The sequence below is a fragment of the Xenopus laevis genome, chromosome 6L (assembly GCF_017654675.1).
Source record: "Xenopus laevis strain J_2021 chromosome 6L, Xenopus_laevis_v10.1, whole genome shotgun sequence".
NCBI classification, from domain to species: Eukaryota; Metazoa; Chordata; class Amphibia; order Anura; family Pipidae; genus Xenopus; species Xenopus laevis.
In genome coordinates, this window is record NC_054381.1 from 96,985,412 (window position 1) to 97,006,970 (window position 21,559).

Consider the following 21,559-nt stretch of genomic DNA (forward strand, 5'->3'; position numbering starts at 1 on the left):
TCAACTTTCCAGCATTGTATCGTCCATGTATCAGTACCAGCATAAAGCATCCTAAAAAAGAATGCCGGGGTTCTACTAAACAGTTTGATGCCCAACATGCATAGATTTACCAAAATATGTGGCGTACAGAGACCCCAAAATCCAAATAGTGCATATGAATTCTCACGTATGAAACTCTGGCTACTACAATATAAGCTCCCAGTATGTGTATTATGTGCCATGAGACCCCCTAACAGTATGGAGACCCTAAAAATACCATATATTTTCCCATATATTTTCCCAAAGTACACATTCTGACGAATCTAAAATGGGTAAATATGTCTTTCTACTACAAACTATGCCAAACATAACGCTTTTTATGAAATTTCTGAAAATCGTCACAAAGCTTGCATTTTATCCCATTATATACCCCTCCAATTCGTAACGTACAAGCAAAAGGCATCCTAAATATGAATGTCAGGGGTCTACTGAACAGCTTGATGCCTGATATGCATAGATAAACCAAACTATGTCACGCACAGAGACCCCCCAATGCTTGGTTATATGATTAGATTTTAGATCACCAATCATATTTACTCTTCATTTTCCTATTAGGCATTTTTGCTGCAAGTTGTATTGGTGTGCCTCATTGTTCTGCTTTGATCTTTTGTTGAAATTCCTGCTTGTTTAACGTGGAAAACAATAAAAATATTTTCAACCAGATACCCCCAAATGAATATGTAGCAGACAAAATTTCCATTGGCAAAATGAAGTAACAAAGAACAGAGTGAAATACTATAAAATCACTAAAATCCAACAAAACCACAAAAATCTATGTTTTTTTTTTCTTGCCTACTGTAATCAGAAGTCAGAATTGCAAAGCTTTCCCATAATTGTCGGTTTTGGTGAAATATCTGAATTTTGCCTCAAAGCTTCAACTTTCCAGCATTGTGTCGTCCATGTATCATTACCAGCATAAAGCATCCTAAAAATGAATGCCGGGGTTCTACTTAACAGTTTGATGCCCAACATGCACAGATGGAGACCCTTAAAAAACATATGTTTTTTTCTTGCCCACTGTAATCAGAAGTCAGAATCACAGTTTGAATATTTTAGCATGGATAAATAGGTTTTATGGAAATAAATAAGCAAACAACACCTACGCAAAGCTGAAAATGCAATAAAATGGCTAAACATGCAATAAAATCGCTAAAAATGCACCAAAATCACTGAAATTGCAATATAATCACCAAAATAACATACAAAGGGTATTGTTTAATGCGATTAGCAAATACGCTATTCGCAATGGCAATAAAACTGTGTTTTCAGGCAAAAAAACAGACGTTATAAGACAAAAAAAAGACACAAAATGGTGTAAGTGTGTATGAATGTATACAATTGGCAAATTGTGTTTTGTGTGTGTGTGTGTGCAACCTGCAGGCTCACATTCGTCCAAGAGGGCTGGAGGAAGAATGGAGCCAGCATCTTTACAAGTTGCTCCTCCATTCCAAAACCCTTTAATGCTGCAGAACGTAGAATCTATGGGGTGCCGTTTGTCCCAAATACATTCTGTATACAAAACTATCCCTAATACACAGAATGAATGTCTCTCATGTTATATAAGTATTTGTGACCATACACAGAGGAAAAAAATATACAAAAGACTTATTTCTATTAAAGAATGAAAACAAAATCTGGTTAGTGCACAAAAGGATGTCATTATGTCACAAACTCCATTCTGTACAGTTAAACAAGCAATCTGTCTCACAAATGTTTAACCACCATGTAACGGACACACTTATGTGCAAAGTTACTTACAGAATGAATTATGTAAAAACAAAGTTGGACATAATATATAATAGTGTAACTAACTAGTACTTGTCAAGCTAGATTTGACTGACAAAATAGATATCTGTGACAGAAAGCAAGATTTTATAGTACAGGATTCATTCTTTCCACAAAATGACAGTTTTGTTCCACAAAACAGATAAAATAACCATTCTGTGAAGCAACACTGTCAGTCACATTCCTGAACCAATAAGAACAAAGCTTATTGCCATATACAAACAAGATGAGAAGTGGCTCAGCTCTGCTATTCTTATTGTAGTAATCTGCTTGTGTGGCCATTTTGGTTAAGGGCATTCCTGCTGCTTTGCCATTATATTATAACTCACTCCTGTTCCTCTTCCTGTCTAAGCTGAGAGCAATAATGGGACAGGCCACACCCACCTGCGAAGTTGTTTTAAATGTACCAGATGTTACTGTGCTTGTCTGGCTGCTTTGCCTGACTCTCAGAGTCAGTTATAAGTTTTGTATATGATAGTTAGACTCCAATGTCTCCTCCTAGCTGTAGTCTTGCACCAATTAGCTTGTAGTAGTCTCTTAATAATGTGCTTAGCTATAGTTCAACTACTACATAATAGCTTTAGCCAGAGACTTGGGACTGATCATGTGCACACATACCTCCCAACTGTCCCTTTTTCAGAGGGACGGTCCCTCATTTGTACTGGAAAGTCCCTCTTTTCTCTGCACTGAACAGTCAGAAAAAAAACAAAGTTTCTAATTTAATTGGCTTTTGGCAGAGAGGCCAGTACAGCTAACAGGTGCAACTAAAATGCTTTATAACAATTTTGAGATAAGAAAATAAGTAATTTTAACAGTTTAGATAAGGAGAAATATTTTCACATTTTTATAACCTGCCAAACTTTGTAAAATGAACATGGTAATTAGGGGGGTGTGGCCACAAAATGGGTGTGGTCAAATAAAATTGCTGCACTACATGCAAAATAATTTTTTGTCTCTCTTTTTATTTCCAAAATGTTGGGAGGTATGGTTCAACTACTACATAATAGCTTTAGCCAGAGATTTGGGACTGATCATGTGCACAGTCGCATTCTGTATAGTATGATGTGTAGGTTATATGAGCAGCCACTCCTGAGTACTGTGTGTAAACAAAAGGGGGTCATTTAGGCAGGGGCAATTTTAGGGGATCATAATCTATTTATATAGAAGCAACAAGCTGCACAATGCTTTATATTTATTTATAACAAAAGACTCTAATGATGCCGTCCCCTTACCTGCCCAGTGCTTAACCCTTTCACATCAGAGTGGGTCGAGGGGGGCACAAAACTAGAGCAGAGAGCACAACTGTGCCCATGTCACATGCATGTCCAGGGCCGCCAGCAGGGGGGAAAGTGTTCCGGGCCTGAAGGGGGGCCCAGAAGTGCTGCATTTTTCAAAGAGCCGGGTCCCCTTTACGAGCGCCCGAGCCATGCGGCCATTTCACATATTACAGAATGCGGAAGTGCCGAAAAGACGAAGCTGAAGACCCGAAGCGGCAAAAAGACCCAAATTCATGAAAGGAGTTGAAGTCCTGAAGCCTTTTGTTTACACACAGTACTCAGGAGTGGCTGCTCATATAACCTACACATCATACTAAACACAATGTGTGTGCAAATGATCAGTCCCAAGTAGGGTTGCCACCTTTTTTAAAATGTTTTACCAGCTGCTGGGTGGCGGGGACACAAAGGGGCGGGACGTGACGTCAAAAGGGGCGGGGCGTGACATCATAGTGGGTGGGGCCACGCCACGGACGCTAGAAGAAGTAAAAGAAAAGGTAAGTTCCAGGGGATTGGGGGCAGGCCAAGGGCTCCTTTTAATCGTATTACAAATTTACCGGCAGCTACATTGCCCCGGCCTTGGCAGGTATTTTACCGGCTAGGCTGGTAAAATACCAGCCGGGTGGCAACCCTAGTCCCAAATCTCTGGCTAAAGCTATTATGAAGTAGTTGAACTATAGCTAAGCACATTATTAATAGACTACTACAAGCTAATTGGTGCAAGATTACAGCTAGGAGGAGACTGGAGTCTAACTATCATATACAAAACTTATAACTGACTCTGAGAGTCAGGCAAAGCAGCCAGACAAGCACAGTAACTTCTGGTACATTTAATACAACATCACAGGTGGGTGTGGCCTGTCCCATTATTGCTCTCAGCTTAGACAGGAGGAGGAACAGGAGTGAGTCATAAGATAATGGCAAGACAGCAGGAATGCCCTTAACCAAAATGGCCACACAAGCAGATTACTACAATAAGAATAGCCATATCACCTAAAATGTTCATATTTATATAAGTTTTGCATACTTTTCTTTCTTTACAATCATTATAAGTGCAGCATTATATTTCTCAGCCATTTGTAAAAACTTCCATTTATGAACCTGTAGTGTTTAACAGCAGCTCTTTTAGGAAATGTTTGTTCATGTTCATTACTATGCAGCACAGGGGACATTAGAGGGCGCCCTCTATAGCAGGCCAGATACTTTGGCTTAGCCATGTGGAGCAGAGCTGGCCACTTCTCATCTTGTTTGTATATGGCAATAAGCTTTGTTCTTATTGGTTCAGGAATGTGACTGAAAGTGTTGCTTCACAGAATGGTTATTTTATCTGTTTTGTGGAACAAAACTGTCATTTTGTGGAAAGAATGAATCCTGTACTATAAAATCTTGCTTTCTGTCACAGATATCTATTTTGTCAGTCAAATCTAGCTTGACAAGCACTAGTTAGTTACATAATTATATATTATGTCCAACTTTGTTTTTACATAATTCATTCTGTAAGTAACTTTGCACATAAGTGTGTCCGTTACATGGAGGTTAAACATTTGTGAGACAGATTGCTTGTTTAACTGTACAGAATGGAGTTTGTGACATAATGACATTCTTTTGTGCACTAACCAGATTTTGTTTTCATTCTTTAATAGAAATAAGTCTTTTGTATATTTTTTTTCTCTGTGTATGGTCACAAATACTTATATAACATGAGAGACATTCATTCTGTGTATTAGGGATAGTTTTGTATACAGAATGTATTTGGGACAAACGGCACCCCATAAGAATCTACGTTCTGTGGCATTTCAAGTTACTATGCCACAGAATGTAGATTCTAAGTTTTGTGGCAATTTAAAGGTTAAAAAGGGAAATTGAAGTATGAAATAATAAAACAGTTATATGGCAGATTTGTACACATAAATTGTTGTTCTATTTAGAACATCATTCTGTGAATTTGAAGTGTAAAGATTTCCTGGTTTAAACAAATATTTTACTCCAATTCGACTAAAAATTCATCTAAACTGTTCTTTTGTGAACCATCCCCATCTGTTTGTGAGAGATAGCATTTGCTGTGCTGTAGTTAGGGTCGCCACCTTTTAAAAAAAATAGCAAGGGAAGGGGAAGAGGGGGGGCAGTCTTCGATATAAGGGGGTAGAGCAGTGATCACCAACCAGTGGCTCGTGAGCAACATCTTGCTCACTAACCCCTTTCAGTGGCCTCAAAGCAGGTGCTTCTTTTTGTAAATCCAGGGGGAGGTAAGTTCTGAGTTCATAAAAAAAGGTGAACTGCCAAACAGAGCCTCATGTAGGCTGCCAGTCCACATAGGAGCTACCAAATAGCCAATCACTTCCCTTATTTGGCACCCACAATTTTTTTCAGAGGGGGCCAGCGCATAGCCTACTTAAGAATTTCTTATAAAATTCTGCTTTATAACCATGTGGTTGTCATAAAAGGATACTTTGGAGTATTTTTTGCATAAATAACTGCTAAGCCACATAAAGGAAAAGAAGAAACACAAGCTAAGGCTTTGTCCAGGAACCCGTTGCATTGAGTGAGATGTTTGGTTCTAAATGTAATTTACCAGTAAAAGCTCACTTCTCAACTGACTGCCTTGGATTAGAGCAGTGATCCCCAACCAGTAGCTCGTGAGCAACATGTTGCTCTCCAACCCCTTGGATGTTGCTCCCAGTGGCCTCAAGGCAGGTGCTTATTTTTGAATTCCAGGCTTGGAGGCAAGTTTTGGTTGTATAAAAACCAGGTGCACTGCCAAACAGCGTCTCAATGTAGGCTGACAATCCACATAGGGGCTACCAAATGACCAATCACAGCCCTTATTTGGCACCCAAGAACATTCTTCATACTAATGTTGCTCCCCAACTACTTTTACTTCTGAATGTTGCTCACGGGTTCAAAGGGTTGGGGATCCCTGGATTAGAGTATCACTGCTTCCTGTATTTGCATAACCCTGTCTTTAATAGTTTTAATACCCAAGGGACGAGGTGGTGTATGAAAGCATATATCTTACTTGATTTTTAAGCCTCTAAACATACAAGTTTGATGGGAAATAATATCATCATCATCATCATTTATTTATATAGCGCTGTCAAGATACGCAGTGCTTAAAATATAAAATAGATATGTAGTATACATGCCACCTGGGAATTACATTGGTGCTCCTTGGCCAGATTAGTCCTGTTCTGAATGCATAGTTATGGATTGGACATTTGCACAGGGTCTTCTGAAAACCTAGTAAAACCCAAGGGGGTTGTCAATTTAAATTATATGAATAAAGGGCAATAGGGAACACGTTTACACAGCAAATAACAAATAAGCTTTGTAGAATACAGTGGTTTTAGAACTTAAGGTGGCCATAGACGTAACAATTACGATCTTTCTTGGAAAATATCTTTCCAAGAAAGATTGTTTGTTTCTATACATAAGTATAGAACTGAATTGTCAGATATACAGGTAGATATACAGGTAGAAATGATAGAATTCTACCTGTATCTGGCGATTCAGCACTAACAATGGCCGATGTTTGGGTGCCTTCAAAGGCACCCAATCAAAATTTAAGAATCTGTAATCATTACATAATTTTTAAAAATGTACAACAAAAAGGGATGTAGTTTTGTTGTGTGTATCAGCCTATTTCAGTGAACAGATGGGAGCAAATAATTAAGGTTTGTATAATCCCACTTCTGTTCCGAAAAAAATCTGTTCAACATAACAGCTTTATTTTGGAGTCCCTAGTAGAAAATCAGTATTGTAAGGTGAATGTGTATCTGTCAATGTATAGATACATATACACGATAGAACAAAAGGATCATCTCACAATTCTGTGTATGATATGTATGATACATTCGGTTAGGATAAAAAGCAATGAAACAAAGGATATTAACTTGCCAGGGTAGTACTTTGAAAAAATGGAGGTGGCCAATATTTTGCCAAGTATAAAATACAATACTGAAATGTTTTTCACCTTTACAACTTTTGTGGCTCATTTTTGAACACCAATGTCCAAACACTTAACATTTCTAATTAGATCCTAGACAATCTTTCAGGGAAGAAAGTTCTTTGAAAGATGAAGGAGCAGGAAATCTGAAAAGTATTAGTTCAACACCGAACCCATTTAATGGTGTGCATGAGTATTTTATTATCTTCAAATATAGCGAATTCTCCAAGACACTGTAAATACAATTTGGTTAGGAGCATTATATGTTCCTAATCCATTCATATCTTGTACTGGCATCGCACCAGGGGGTGCGAGCGGGCCAGGGCCCGCACCCCCTCAGGGCCCCTGGCAGCCCACGCGCCGCTGAAAATGCAGGTCGTACGGAGGGGGGCGGGGCCCAGCTGCGCGTCACGCACCAGGGACCGCCCCCCTCTAATTACAGTCCTGGCACTGCCCTGCTCAAATAGGGACAATCAGGAGGTATGTTATTAAATATAAGCAGTTAACTTGCTAAAAGAATAATATCAAGATAAAAATAACAAATGGCATAAGATCTTCAGAGAGATATAGCCAGTGTCGGACTGGCCCACCAAGATACCAGGAAAACTACCGGTGGGCCCAAGTGTCAGTGGGCCCTCCTGCTTCTAAACATTTGGCCTATTTCATGGCCATTCCCTATTTCTATGACAACAAAGAGGCTAAATAGATGGAATAATAGAATATAATATGTAATGAATAGAGACTAGGAGACTGGAGGTTGAGTGAGGAGATGAAGAAAAATAGTACTGAGAGTGGGCCCCTGGTCTAAGGTTTTTTGGTGGGCCCCTGGTGTCCCAGTCCGACAATGGATATAGCAGATATCTAGCTAAGTGATATGTTGTTCTCCAAGGTTGGGGATATTGAGGACTCTCAACTTACAAATATCTATTATTGTCAAACCTTTAAAATGCTGTTGATTTTAAAAGATAAAACTGCTAAATACCCATTTCACTAGCAGAAGAGGCCATTATAATTGTTATTTTATCTAAAGAAAATAAGAATAAAAATAGCATAAAAAGAATAAATGTGAAACCCCAAATTAGGCCCATACAACATTTCTGATGACCATCAGCACAAGGTGTTTCCATAAGGCATCTTTCTATTGCTATCATTCACTGTTCCTGTAGTTTCAATAATGCTGTTTAAACCTTATGTAGTGTGTATATATATATATATATATATATATATATATATATATATATATATATATATTTTATATATATATATATATATATATATATATATATATATATATATATACATACATACTCTCCTTTGTTAAGTAATTCTGTATTTGATCTTATCATATTGAAGAATAAATATTTACACCATAGAGCATATCTGGCAGTAGCCCCATACACCTTCAAATATGTGTTCTGGATCTGTTAGACCAGTGGTTTCATACTGTCCTTAGCCCTCCCTGTCCTCCCTGTCCTACCCCAGAGCAGACTTTGCAGATTTTCAGGATATTGTCAATAGACCACAAAGAATTGGTAAGAAGATGAGTCAATTTAATTGATCCACCCCTGTCACTTACTGGTTCACTTGTGCTCCTCTGAGATTATCCCAGAAATGTGTAACACTGGTGGTTGGAGAGCTCAGAACAGGGATAAACCTAAGATGCATTATCTCAGCTATGACAAAAGACTATTCAAGTTGGGTTTGGTCATGCTGTACAATACCTCTCTCATGCTTTATTTACCAGTAGGTCCTTCCAGCTGACAAGAAGGCACCCATTCTGATTAGAAGAAAGGAGGAGAAAGAAGGGGCTGGGTGGCTTTTTAGCAAATGGGAATACAGGGTTATGGAAGATTGCTCATAGTACAAGTTGATCCAGGAACTGGTCTGATTTTGTAGTCAGGAAGGAATTGTTACCCCTCTAAAGCAAATTGGAGAGGCCTCAAATGTTCTTTTTTGCCTCTGGATAACTAGCAGTTAGGCAGGTTATATATAAAGTAGATTGTTTGTCTTTTTTTTCAACCAAACTTTCTATGTTACTATGCATTGTGTTTTATGGGAATCACATTTAAAATGAAAAGGACAATGGATATTTGTTGGCATAATGTAAAAAATACACTAGGCAGGAGTGTAAGAGGCAGAATAAAGTACTACTACACACAATTCCCCATGGGTGAGATATGGGCTGGTGTGCCGCTAATTCAAACAGTAAAACAGTATTTTGCAATTCCAGAGAACTGTATATATTTAGCTTCAATGTTGAACTACACGACAGACATTGATTAGACATTGATAAAAGAATTTATCTGTTGACAAAATCTCAACATGCAGCTGCTTTTGCAACATCATGAGATCTTGTGGGATGCTACAAATCTGACACTATAATGATAAGGTAGACTGATAAATTCATATGGTTTCTGTCTACATCCAACAGTATTGCAATAAACAACAAAAGTTTTATCTTGTCAGATGAAAATGCAGCATCCCATCCAACATTTCTGATATTTTGAATGGCAAATCATTTGAGTAGTTTAGAGATGAATTTGGAGTAGTAATGTAAAGTAGTTTAGAGATAAATTTAAATATCTAAAAATATTCCCTTTCGCAATGCAATTTCTATTGTTTTCAATTGAAAGGTATTTTCCTGAATTTTTTTCCTGAATTTTTTCCTCAATGTTCTGTATCCCTTTACCATAATAGTCCATAATAATAAACCAAAAAAAACCCGAAAATAATCCATTTTCACTACTGATTTGCTGCAAGGCCCACTATGGTTTGTAACTAGTTTTAACCCCAACAGGTGGCAACTGTAATTGTGCAGATAGATTTGCCACCATTGCCTTTGAAAAAAAAGTAACACAAACCTTTCTGCACAACAGCATTTTCAGAAGCAGTACAGGTAAAGGATGCCTTATCCAGAAAAACAGGTTAATCACTAACCTATAAAAATTTGCCAGCGACAGCTTCCCTCACATCGCAACACATAGCCGGACGTAGATTCGCCAGGGCAACGCTAATTCACTAAAATCCGAAGTTGCGTCTAGGGCACCGAACGCTGGCAAAGTACTGCTAGCGTTACTGTGGCAAGCGAAGTTGCGCTAGCGTTGCCTAATTTGCATACGGCAGGAAGTTAAAGTTGAACGGACGTATATGTTGCAGCCAATACATTACACTACACAAGCCTGGGAAACGTTGATAAAAGAAAATAGAGGTGTTATATTGCCCTACAAATGAGCCCAGTGTATAGTTTATGTGCCATATGTTAGGAAATGTAGGGGGAAAGCCGGGTACCCCAGAAAAAATTTACGAACTTTTGCAGCCTATCACTTGGCCTGAAAAATGAAAAGTCGCCAGCGTTTTTTGGGACTTAGAAACATTTTCAACTATTTTTTGAGGAAATCCTATCTAATCTATTGCACTTCGTCTGGTCTGAGGTGGCGAAGGCAAGTCTAGCGCAAGAGGTAATGTTCAGTAAAATCCGCACGTTAGTGAATTAGCGTTGTTACGTCCATTCGCCAGAGCGCAACTTCGCCAGGCGTAAGGGAGCGAATTACCGCTAGAGTCTATCTTCTTTGATATCGAAGTTACGCCTGCGCCCGTTAGTAACTCTGTGAAGTAATGAAAGGACGTCACGCTGGCAAATTTTCGCTAACGTTAGTCACTTCGCCCTTTAGTAAATCTGCCCCCATGACTCCATTTCATCCAAGTAATCCAAATTTTAAAAAACTATTTACTTTTTCACTGTAGTATTTAAACAGTACACTGTACTTGATCCAAACTAAGATATAATTAATCCTTATTGGAAGCAAAAACAGCCTATTGGCTGTTTCGGAATTTTGGAAAGATGCGTTATCCGGAAAACCCCAGGTCCTGAGCATTCTGGATAACATCTATTATCCCAAAACCCGTTATTCAGAAAGCTCTGAATTATGGCAAAAGTTCTGTAGTGTTTTTATCTGTTTATCTTCTATTTTCTATCCAAAATAAAGGCTTGCCCGTCAGTACATTCAAGTACCATTATGTCATATGGAAATGATTTACATTACATTCTTTCCATGCTCCCCTCAAGTACTTTGTGCATAGTACATTGTTAAAATACCAAAACAATAACGGAACTGCTGCATGATTCATCTTCCTGATAACAGTAATTCTATTGTGTGTTACACTTTTGAAGGACTGGTATATGTTACCTAGCAAAGTGAAAATATCCTCTTTAACTTTTATTAATATTTCTTGATATGCCATGTGTGCATTATGGAATTGAGCTATTAAGACTTAATATTGTTGGTATTATGATTATTACCCTTTATAAAATGCAAAATTCATTTCACAGAGCTTTATAGAGATTATACATGACCCGAATCAGCCTCTGCCCTCATAGGCCATTAATTTATACATAAGTATTAGTATAATTATTTATTAAAGGACAATAATCCAGATGAACATTAAAACAAATAATTTTTTAATGTGATGTCATTATTTGATGGTAACACAGTATCCTGCTAGATAATAGTCACAATGTATGAAAAAAAAGTCAAACACTCAAGGGTCTAGAAGAAAATACCTTCAAATTGGCAAGATCTTCAATATATTATGAAGTTTATATATTACATGTTTAAAAGAAGAATAATGCGGCCACAAGGATACATATTATTATTGATGGCCTTAATAAAAGAGATTTCTCTTTTGTCTGCCATTGGCTCAATGCATTTTAATTCTCTGGATTTTTCCCTAAGAAGATTGTAATGATAAAAGTTTGATGTGTGCCACTGTTATAATACCTAGTATTCAAACTGGTATATTTGTAATATTACCTATGTAATGTTAGGTGTGTAAAGGGACAGTCAGCATAACTGAAAACTTGGATGGCAGTGCAAAGTCGCACCTAACTGTATATTTTTATGTATATATCAGTATGGACGCAGCACTGTACAGCGGAACAATTAATAAAGAGAACAGGGGTCTTTACATTAATAAATACAAAGTACAGTTAAGATTAAGTTCTAAGTGTTAAAGAGACAAGATAAATTACTGTAGGTTCCTGCCCTGTACATCTTACAATCCAATATAAATGTTTGCTCCCTTAAGGTTAAAACTGAGATAGAATTTATTCTGCACCTCATTTATTTATTTATGCATACTGTATTAAAGGGATCATTAACACAGAGGCCTATTTTTGGTCCTGACCTATAGGTTTAAAATCCCTGGTCTAACAGCAGGAGATTGATTTGAGTCATGTGCTTCGGATTGCTATGGGTTACTGCACTGTTTGTGAATTACCCCCTCGGCTAAGTGTGGCAGATCCTAGATTTGCCCCCAAGAAACATGTCACAGCTAGGGCAGGGCCGGGCCGAACCGGCTGGGCACCCCCAGGCAACCTGACCACTCATGTCGCCACCTCCAACGCGTGGAATTAGCCAGAAAATTTAAAGGGATACTGTCATTATTATTACATTATTACATTATTACACTATTTTGGTTAATAGTGTTGCTCCAGCAGAATTCTGCACTGAAATCCATTTCTCAAAAGAGCAAACAGATTTTTTTATATTCAATTTTGAAATCTGACATGGGGCTAGACATTTTGTCAATTTCCCAGCTGCCCCTGGTCATGTGACTTGTGCCCAGAAATGCTTTCTGGCAGGCTGCTGTTTTTCCTTCTCAATGTAACTGAATGTGTCTCAGTGGGACATGGGTTTTTACTATTGAGTGTTGTTCTTAGATCTGCCAGGCAGCTGTTATCTTATGTTAGGGAGCTGCTATCTGGTTACCTTCCCATTGTTCTTTTGTTTGGCTGCTGGGGTGAAAAAGGGAGGGGGTTGATATCACTCCAACTTGCAGTACAGCAGTAAAGAGTGATTGAAGTTTATCAGAGCACAAGTCACATGACTTGGGGCAGCTGGGAAATTGACAATATGTCTAGCCCCATGTCAGATTTCAAAATTGAATATAAAAAAATCTGTTTGCTCTTTTGAGAAATGGATTTCAGTGCAGAATTCTGCTGGAGCAGCATTACTAACTGATTCATTTTGAATTTTTTTTTCCCATGACAGTATCCCTTTAACCATTACAGACTTTTTGGGCAAAAATTCAAAAAATTCAGGCTTTTCATGAAAAAAAGCACATATAAACAAAGTCGGGCAGATGTCGATTAGGCAGGGTTAAAAATCCTGTTGAATCGCGGCCACATCTATTCGTTGATGCAGTCCCGCAATCCGCCTGCCCATATTGGCTATATTATGATCCGATCGTTGGGACCTAGGGCCGACGATCGGATCAGCCCGATATCGCCCACCTGAATGTGGGCATATCGGGAGAGATCCACTCGTTTGGTGAAATTGCCAAACGAGCGGTTCTCTATGTGTATGGCCACCTTTAGGTGGCGCTTCATTCAATAAGGGCAGCAGGGTCACTTAGTCCATAAGGCAGGCTCAGGCTGTAAGGACAAGGCTGCGCTGTTCCCTATACTGAGCCCTGGATTTTTCACCCAGTGCAGAGCATAGGTGGTGACAGGTGCTCCCAGAATAAGCACTAAGGAGCATATTCATTTGTGCTTTAGTGCTTAAACCCCCCCCCCCTCTGTAAGACTTGTTGGGAGACCATCCCACAAAACAAACAGGATTTTATGCAGAGAGCAATTTTATTATTATGAAATGCTTATAAAGTGTGACATTCTAGAACCAGCTGATAAAGGCTCGTGACTTTGCAGGGCTCTTTTTTAGCCCAGTCAGCTGTGTGTAAATATTACTGACCATTTCTATTCTAACCACAGAACTGACGCTGCAACTTGTTTACCAGTGGGATAAATGTCTGCAGTGCTGTTTTTATGTTAGAATGTGTTATTGTTATGCTCAGGTATCCGTAATTGTGATGGGGGTGTGGGTGTAGACCACAAATGATTCCAAGATCCTAACAGCTGCTTTCATACTCTTTATTGAAGGAGGTGGACTCGGTACCTCTCAACAAGAGAGATATGAGGAAATGGAGTCACTTGTACTTACTGTTGATCATGTGATTATAAATAATGTATTAAAAGTGCCTAATATGTGGCTAAATATTAGCACGCAGCCTGGCTCCAACATACATTCTTAAACTGGCCATACACTACCAGATCATCTGAGCCTAGGGTTGCCAACTCAAGGGGTTGTGCACCTTTGGGTTAAATTTTAGTATTATGTAGAGAGTGGTATTCAGAGACAATTTGTAATTGCTTATCATTTTCTTTTGTAGTTTTTTTTAAGCTCTCCAATTTCAGCAATATGGTTGCTAGGGTCCAAATTACCCCAGCAACTATGTATCAATTAAAATTAGAGACTGGAATATGAATAGGAGATGGCCTAAATGTCAAAATGAGTAATACAAGCTAGCAATAACGATAAATGTGTAGCCTTACAGAGCATTTGTTTTTAGATGGGGTACGTGACCCCCTTTGAAAGCTGGAAAGCTAGAAAAGGGCAAAGAATTAAAAAACTATATGAAAAAAACAATTGAAAAGTTGCTTATAATTGCCCATTCTGCAGCATGCTAATCACCCCTTTAATCGTGTTATTGCAACACTAATAATGTATGTAAAGTGCCTAATATGTGGCTAGATAGATTACAGCAAGAAGCCTGCCAACAAACATTCTTAAACTGGCCATACGCTACCAGATAATCCGACCCTAGGGTTGCCACCTCACCCTTTAATAAAGTCAACATATTGAATCGACATCCTGCATAGCTAATTAGATATTAGCGTAGATGCATGCTGCAGACTGAACTGCTTTTTGTGCAGCCATGTAGCATGCGCCTAAGTGAATTGCTAGCTAGCCATGCAGGATATGGTTTCAATGTGTAGCTGGAATTAAAGTGGTGAGGCAGAAACCCTAGGCTCAGGTAGGGTTGCCACCCGGCCGGGATTTTACTGGCCTGGCCGGTAAAAATGATGGTTGATCCCAATGTTATTACCGGTAATAGGGAAAAAAGATAAATGTATAGGAAGGCCGGTATTTTTTTCCAGGAAAGGTGGCAACCCTAGGCTCAGGTAATCTGGTAGTGTATGGCCAGTTTAAGAATGTACTGTATGTTGGAGCCGGACTGCTTGCTGAAATCTATTTAGCCACATATTAGGCACTTTTCATCATACAATGGAGCCTATGCATAAGATTGGATTTTACCATTCCCCTGCCAATTCTCTAATTTCCCCTGTTATTTCATATCTGGCCAATATGAAGCTGGGCAGATCTGTCAGTGGGACTCATAAAGCAGGGCCACAGGCCAGGACTCTGTGGGTTCTGGCAAATGCCAGAGGGGCTGTCAGTATTTGGTGGGTGGGGGCTGTTTGGGCCTCTATGTGGGTTGATTGGGCCTCTGTGTACCTGAAATGCCAGGGCCTGTTTTAATTGTCAGTCAGGGGCCATGAAGCTGGATTGGAGGCAAGAAGAGGGCAGCTTTTATTGGTCAGCTTTAGTCAGCATCTTTATTTAAAGATCAGTGCTGGGGGCTGTTGGGAGTCTCAGGGGAATATATTGCTCAAAGTCCTTGGCTCAATCCATGTGACCTTGGGCTTGCCCTTGTGCTTCAGGAGCCAACAACTGGCTGTTGGGTTCCATGGAGGAGGGGAGAAATGTATAAAGTGTGAAATAGCAGTATTTTATGATTTCTATAGCGCTGTCCATTTAAGCAGAGAAGTGAGAACATGTCCAGCAGCAATTATGTTAGTTAGAAGAATACAAAGACAAATAGCAGCAGTGAGAGGGTTAATGCATGAGAGGGAAGGAGGCAGCGTGGTGCCAAGGAAAGGAAATGCTAAAATATATCCCCAAAATGTGTCCACTTGTGAGTGTGATGTAGGCGGACGCGGGTTAGCTGGGAGCAAACGCAAGTTGAAAGCAATATTATAAGTATCTGTGCGACTGATGTCGGGATTTTGGCAGCAGCAGCAGGTAAAAGACTGGATTCCTAGAGAAGTCTCATGGAGAGTGGGATGTGCCGTTAGGATTGGTAGGAGCAGTTTCCACAGAGGTCAGTAAGATTCTGGCTGCTCTCCTCCCCCTGCCTGAGAATGTGTGTGTGAGAGGGAGAGTGTGAGATGACTGCAAAGAACTGAGGGGACGGATGGCGAATCTCACCCACTCCGGCAGCAGCAGTAGCAAGAGGCAGCCTGGCATGTTCTCTTTGCCTTCTTTCGGCTGCAGGGAGAGCTCGCTAGTGGCAGGCACGGGCAGGCAAGACAAGCCGAGGAAGAAATCGTTCTATTTAGTGAGGCTGAAGCCACTTAAAGAGCCCGTCAACAACAACAACGTGTCCTTTGTCATCCACTGTCACATAGGCAAGGAGATCAAGCACATTTGCAGCAACTGCAGTCGCGGGGAAGAAGCCCGTGAAGGTGAGTTCTTATTGAATGTACAGTCCATGCTGGAATCTGCCCCATCTCTATCCATTGCCATCTATCTGCAGTGTGTGTGTGTGTTTGTTATGGCTGTTGTGCTGCTTGTGAGTAGTAGGGAGCCCAGTTCAGAGCAATGGCACCAGCTCGCTGGATATTTTCAGCTGCTCACACTCAATGCAAGCTTTATTGTTCAAGTGTGCAGGAAATGTGCTATTATTGTGACACTGCTGTACAAAACACAAACACACAGCACTGAGATGAGTGAACAACCCAATCTGCTAATTCCAGAGCCTCCTACTTCTGCTTTAAGGATTTGAGAAATTCTGATATTGCATAATAATGATATAACGATTTCCAGACAAGACAATTCGTTTGCAAATCCCAGTAACAAAATATTCCCCACTCTGAAAGCCGCTGTCGTTGAACGACAACTTCCAGCATCCCTTGGGTATAAAGCCTTCAAGACCCTAGTGTGGCCACTCCAGGCCCGTTGGGCATCTATTACATAAGGACAGCTCTCTGGATAAGGTTAAACTGCTCTTCTAGGCAGGACCCTCTTTGCCTCTAGTAATGTTTTTTGTATGATTAATTTATATACCCATAGCATTGTTATTGTACAGGGCTGTGGAATTTGTTGGCGTTTTATTAATGTGTGTAATCATAATAATAACTGCAATTTCTTACAGGCTACAATAGTCCAAGAGAGATGGGAGGTGTAGCCACATAAAGAAAGAGGTGATGTGTATTGGCTTGTATACATAGAAAAGGAGTGTGATTGTGCGGCAGGGATATAAAATGAGCTTGCTCCATTATTCATCGTACATGTGCGTTGGGTCGTCTGTAGGCGTGCTGATAAATGTAGCTCCATAGGGCTGGGCACTGTTATGATCACTGATTGTCAGGGTCACATGTGTCCAGGGCTGTCACTTGACTCTACTCACTCGCAGAGCCCACCGTGGTGGAAAGAGGAATCACAGCATTAGGGTGACGTTAGGGTTTTTGCTGTTCTTAGATTATTGCGGATTATAATATAACAGTGCTGTGGTTCCCGATACACTTTGCTAAGGTTAGTACCAATCATAATGAATGTTATATGCAGATTTATTTGATACTATCTGTATACATTTCCTGGTGAGCAATTTTTTCGGGTGTGAATCTTGAAGGTCAGGGGATAGTGTTTGGGCTCCTTTTGCTCTTATTGGTGGGTTCATGTGAAGTACTAGGGTCCTGTCTGTATCTAGCAAAAAAAATTCCTGGAGGTGGATGATAAATATAGCTTTTATACCATTGCTTGCAGGGTTGGGGGAGTGTTGAGTTCAAAGATGTTCCAATCACAATCTTGAAGTCTTGATTTCCTTCCACACAGTTAAAATGAACTGAACGGTATTTTTCTGTGCACCGAGTATTGGTACTAGCCTATGGTTTGGTTTAGTCCTGCTGGGGTCCCATTGCTGTTGATTTAAATATTAAAAGGTGAGAATAATCCCAGGCCAGAAGTAAAGGTGTTATAGCAGTGACAAAGGTGAGGCTCCATCTGGCTAATCACTTGCACAATGTGGCTTGCTATTACTATAGTTCATGTACAGCTGGAGAGGGATTAAATGGAGATTTGCAGAACAGCAGCTAATAAACAATTGGAAGAGTTTAAAATCATTCATTTATTCTCAGGAGTCACAAATTATAAAGTGCATCCGCTGGACTAATTGGTGAATAAAAGTATTAGCATGGAGTTATTTGCAACATGTTTCCTTTAAGAAGTCATTAATTGTAAGAAAAAGGAAATTCTGCAACGGTATCAAGAGGTAAGGATTTATTTTAGAAATTAGATAAATGTAGAACAGGGATGGGCAGCTTGCAGCCTCCCTATAGAATGGAGAATAAACAAGTGCATTGTACTTGAGCGCAAGTGTAATGAACTCAGTGTTTGTTGTAGTTGAGAGCTGGCAAAACTATGGGTCTTTAACTGCTCGGGTGAAAAGGGCATTGAGTATTGTTTTTGCCTTGAATTAGGGATGCGCCGAATCCAGGATTCGGTTCAGGATTTTGAATTTGCATATGTAAATTAGGAGAATGAAGGGAAATCACGTGACTTTTCATCACAAAACAAGGAATTCGAGAAAAATGTTTCCACTTTTTTCTTTCCTGCCCCTAATTTGCATTTGCAAATTTGGATTCAGTTCGGAATTCGACCGAATCTTTCAAGAAGTATTCGGCAGAATCCCAAATAGTGGATTTGGTGCATCCCTATCTTGAATGGATTCAAATGTTCGTGGATCATATGGAAAATAATGTCAATATTAGCACGTATGCCATTTTTTTTATTAAAGGGGAAAGCTGCACTAAATGTATTAAAGGAGAAGGAAAGCTACAGAGGCATTTTATTGCCAATAGATTAGCTGCAATAGTGCAAGCTAGAATGCTATATTTTTCTGTAGAATGTTTTACCATACCTGAGTAAAAAACTCTAGAAGCTCTCTTATCTGTTTAGGGTAGCAGCTGCAGTATTAGCTTGGTGTGACATAACTTCCTGCCTGAGTCTCTCCCTGCTCACTTATAGCTCTGGGCTCAGATTACAGCAGAGAAGGGGGGGAGGAGCAAACTGAGCATGCGCACACTCGTTGCAAGGAGGTTAAAGCTGAAGGCAGGAAGTCTGATACAGAAGCCCATGTGTACACAAAAGAACGAAAGAAATACAGTGTTTTTTTTGACTCAGAGCAGCACTACGTTGAGGGTTTACTGGTATATTTAGGGGGACCTTTCTGATAATGCTTATTTAGTTTTAACCTTTCCTTCTCCTTTAAAGGCAAAATAAGAAGTTTTTATAGCTTATTAGCATATTATTTGTGGCACTTCATCTGCATCATATAAAGTGGGAATCCACTTTGGCCTGTGTCTGCAGTCACAGGTCTAATTATATGTATTTTTTTTGCTACACTGCAGCAAGTAACAGCAGTAATGTACCCACTTAAAAGTTGCCAAAATATGTCCCTACAAATAATGCTTTTAGAAAGCTGTTAGATGTAGTAGTTCTTTATCATCTAAAGGACTAGTCGTTGCACAGCTTCCCTTAGCTAGGGTCTAGAACCAACAGTTCTTTTATACAAGACAAGTGAGTGAGAGATGCAATATGTTAGAACCCTATATGTGCCATAAATACACAAAGAGGGTCTGAGATTGCATTAAAGGGGTTGTTCACCTTTAAGTTAGTATGTTATAGAATGTCTTGTTCAGTTGGTCTTCATTTTATTTTATCATTTTTGAATTGTCTTTCTCATCTCCCTCTTTACAGTTGTCAGATTGGGGCTATTGCTCATTTGTCCCTGATCTTTCTATTTAGGAATTCTAATTCTGGTCTCGTTGAAATCACTGCCTGGTTGCTAGGAATAAACTGCGCCCTAGCAATCAGATATCTGCCGACATTCCAGCTAAACAAAAATAGTATATATATATATATATATATATATATATATATATACACATCATACTAAAACTTAATTTAAAGGTGAACCACCCTTTTAAAAAAAAAAACAGTGCTTCTATTACTGCAGAACGTTGAACCCTTATGGATATGTCACACGTATTCTTTGCCAGCTCTTTTCAGTCAGTGGAGAAGTGCCTGGCATTTCTCCTACTGCATCCTTGCATTTGAATTGGAAAGCTATGATCTTTCTGATCATAAGGTAGGGTAATTTGGGATGAAAAGTACCAGTAATGGTGTTTGCATTTCCCATTCAAGTAAAGGGGACCTGGCAGTAACTGTTGCTAATGTTTTGTGCCCCAGTTGAAACACACCAGTGGAGAATGTCAAGTGTGGCATCAGCCTTGACAGGATTGATTAGCAGACTGAGATAATAAATCCTGATAAAGGCAAATGGATGTTAATTAATTGTTTAGGCTGTACTCGTCTTACAATCTACAGTATGTGCTGATGTATAGGATCCCTGTGCTAGTAAGGCCACTATGATTTACGCATAACCAAGTCTGTGGCCATGGTAGGACTTTCACATGGCCAACCTAAAACATTATTCTTGATGCCAATATTATTTATACTGCAGACGAACAACAAAGAAAGGATGGCCAGTGTTTTTTTCCAGAAAATATGACATATCTATAGCATTGTTTTAAATCCCAGTGGGTAAACATGAACTTATAGGGTATTTCATGAAAATAAAGACTGCTTTCTTATCTTAATTCCTGCTGAGATATATGGATCCTATTTAAACTACTTTTATGTGTTTATTCATATAAGTGTAATTAAACATTTTCCCTACTCTGGTTAGAAACTTCACAAGTCTGACATTGCTTGACCTCCCACTGTAAGAAGTTGGGCAGCACTGTATTGATCCAAACAGCCAGTTTAAGTCATACTTGGTCCATACAGTTTATCTGGCACATTTATGGGGCCCTCTGAAGGACCTACCCGTCTGAAATCATCAACCTGATGTGCAGGTTTCAAAATCCCTTAAGGGGCGAGGGCCATATCTGCTCATTGACGCACTCCTTGCCCTGACAGCCTGTATCCCTATCATAGTGATCTGATTGTTGATCGAATCAACCAGATATCGTCTACCTCAAGGCGGGCATAATGGGCGAAAGACCTGCTTGTTTGGCAATCTCGCCAAACGAATGGAACTTTCAATGTATGACCACCTTTAGACTAGACTCAGTAGACTGGTTAAATTCACAAACTATAAGTTCTATAGTAATACAAATATAATGCAGTGTTGCCCTGCACTTGGAAAATTGCTGGGTTTTCTTCAGAAACACTACTATTGTTTATATAAATAAGCTGCTGTGTAGCAATTGGGGCAGCCATTCAAATAAGAAAAGGCTCCGGTTACACAGCAGAAACAGATAAGCTCTGTAGAACGTAATGGTGTTATCTGTTATTCACTATTTAACCTGTGCCATATAGCATTTTTTCAGTTTCCATCATTATTTATATGAACTATAGTAGTGTTTCTGAACCAAGCAGATCAGTTTTACCAGTGCAGGACAACATTGCATGATACTTTCATTACTTTAAAACACTTTAATTTTTTGGTGTTACTGTTCCTTTAAGCGCCTCCTATGTGTCAGACATGGACACTGTCAACAAGGATTAAAACTGCCTCCCCCCACTATGGTATAGCTCAGGCAAAAGTGTCAGGT

General features: G+C 39.4%; 1 protein-coding gene across 8 annotated transcripts in view; it reads left to right on the forward strand.

Annotated features, from left to right (window-relative positions):
- phactr1.L (phosphatase and actin regulator 1 L homeolog) overlaps nucleotides 1-21,559 on the forward strand; it is a 205,089-nt gene that overhangs the window by 108,603 nt on the left and 74,927 nt on the right. The window contains exon 1 of one of the 8 annotated variants that reach the window (XM_018267797.2): nucleotides 15,818-16,041. The exons of 3 other annotated variants lie outside the window; for them this stretch is intronic. In XM_018267797.2, the coding sequence (XP_018123286.1) occupies nucleotides 15,936-16,041 (106 nt within the window). In that variant the 5' untranslated portion in view covers nucleotides 15,818-15,935. Of the gene's footprint in view, nucleotides 1-15,817; nucleotides 16,406-16,915; nucleotides 16,937-17,309; nucleotides 17,475-21,559 lie in introns of those variants that run through there. 4 more of the 8 variants (XM_018267796.2, XM_018267798.2, XM_041566300.1 and 1 more) reach the window with 4 other exon arrangements.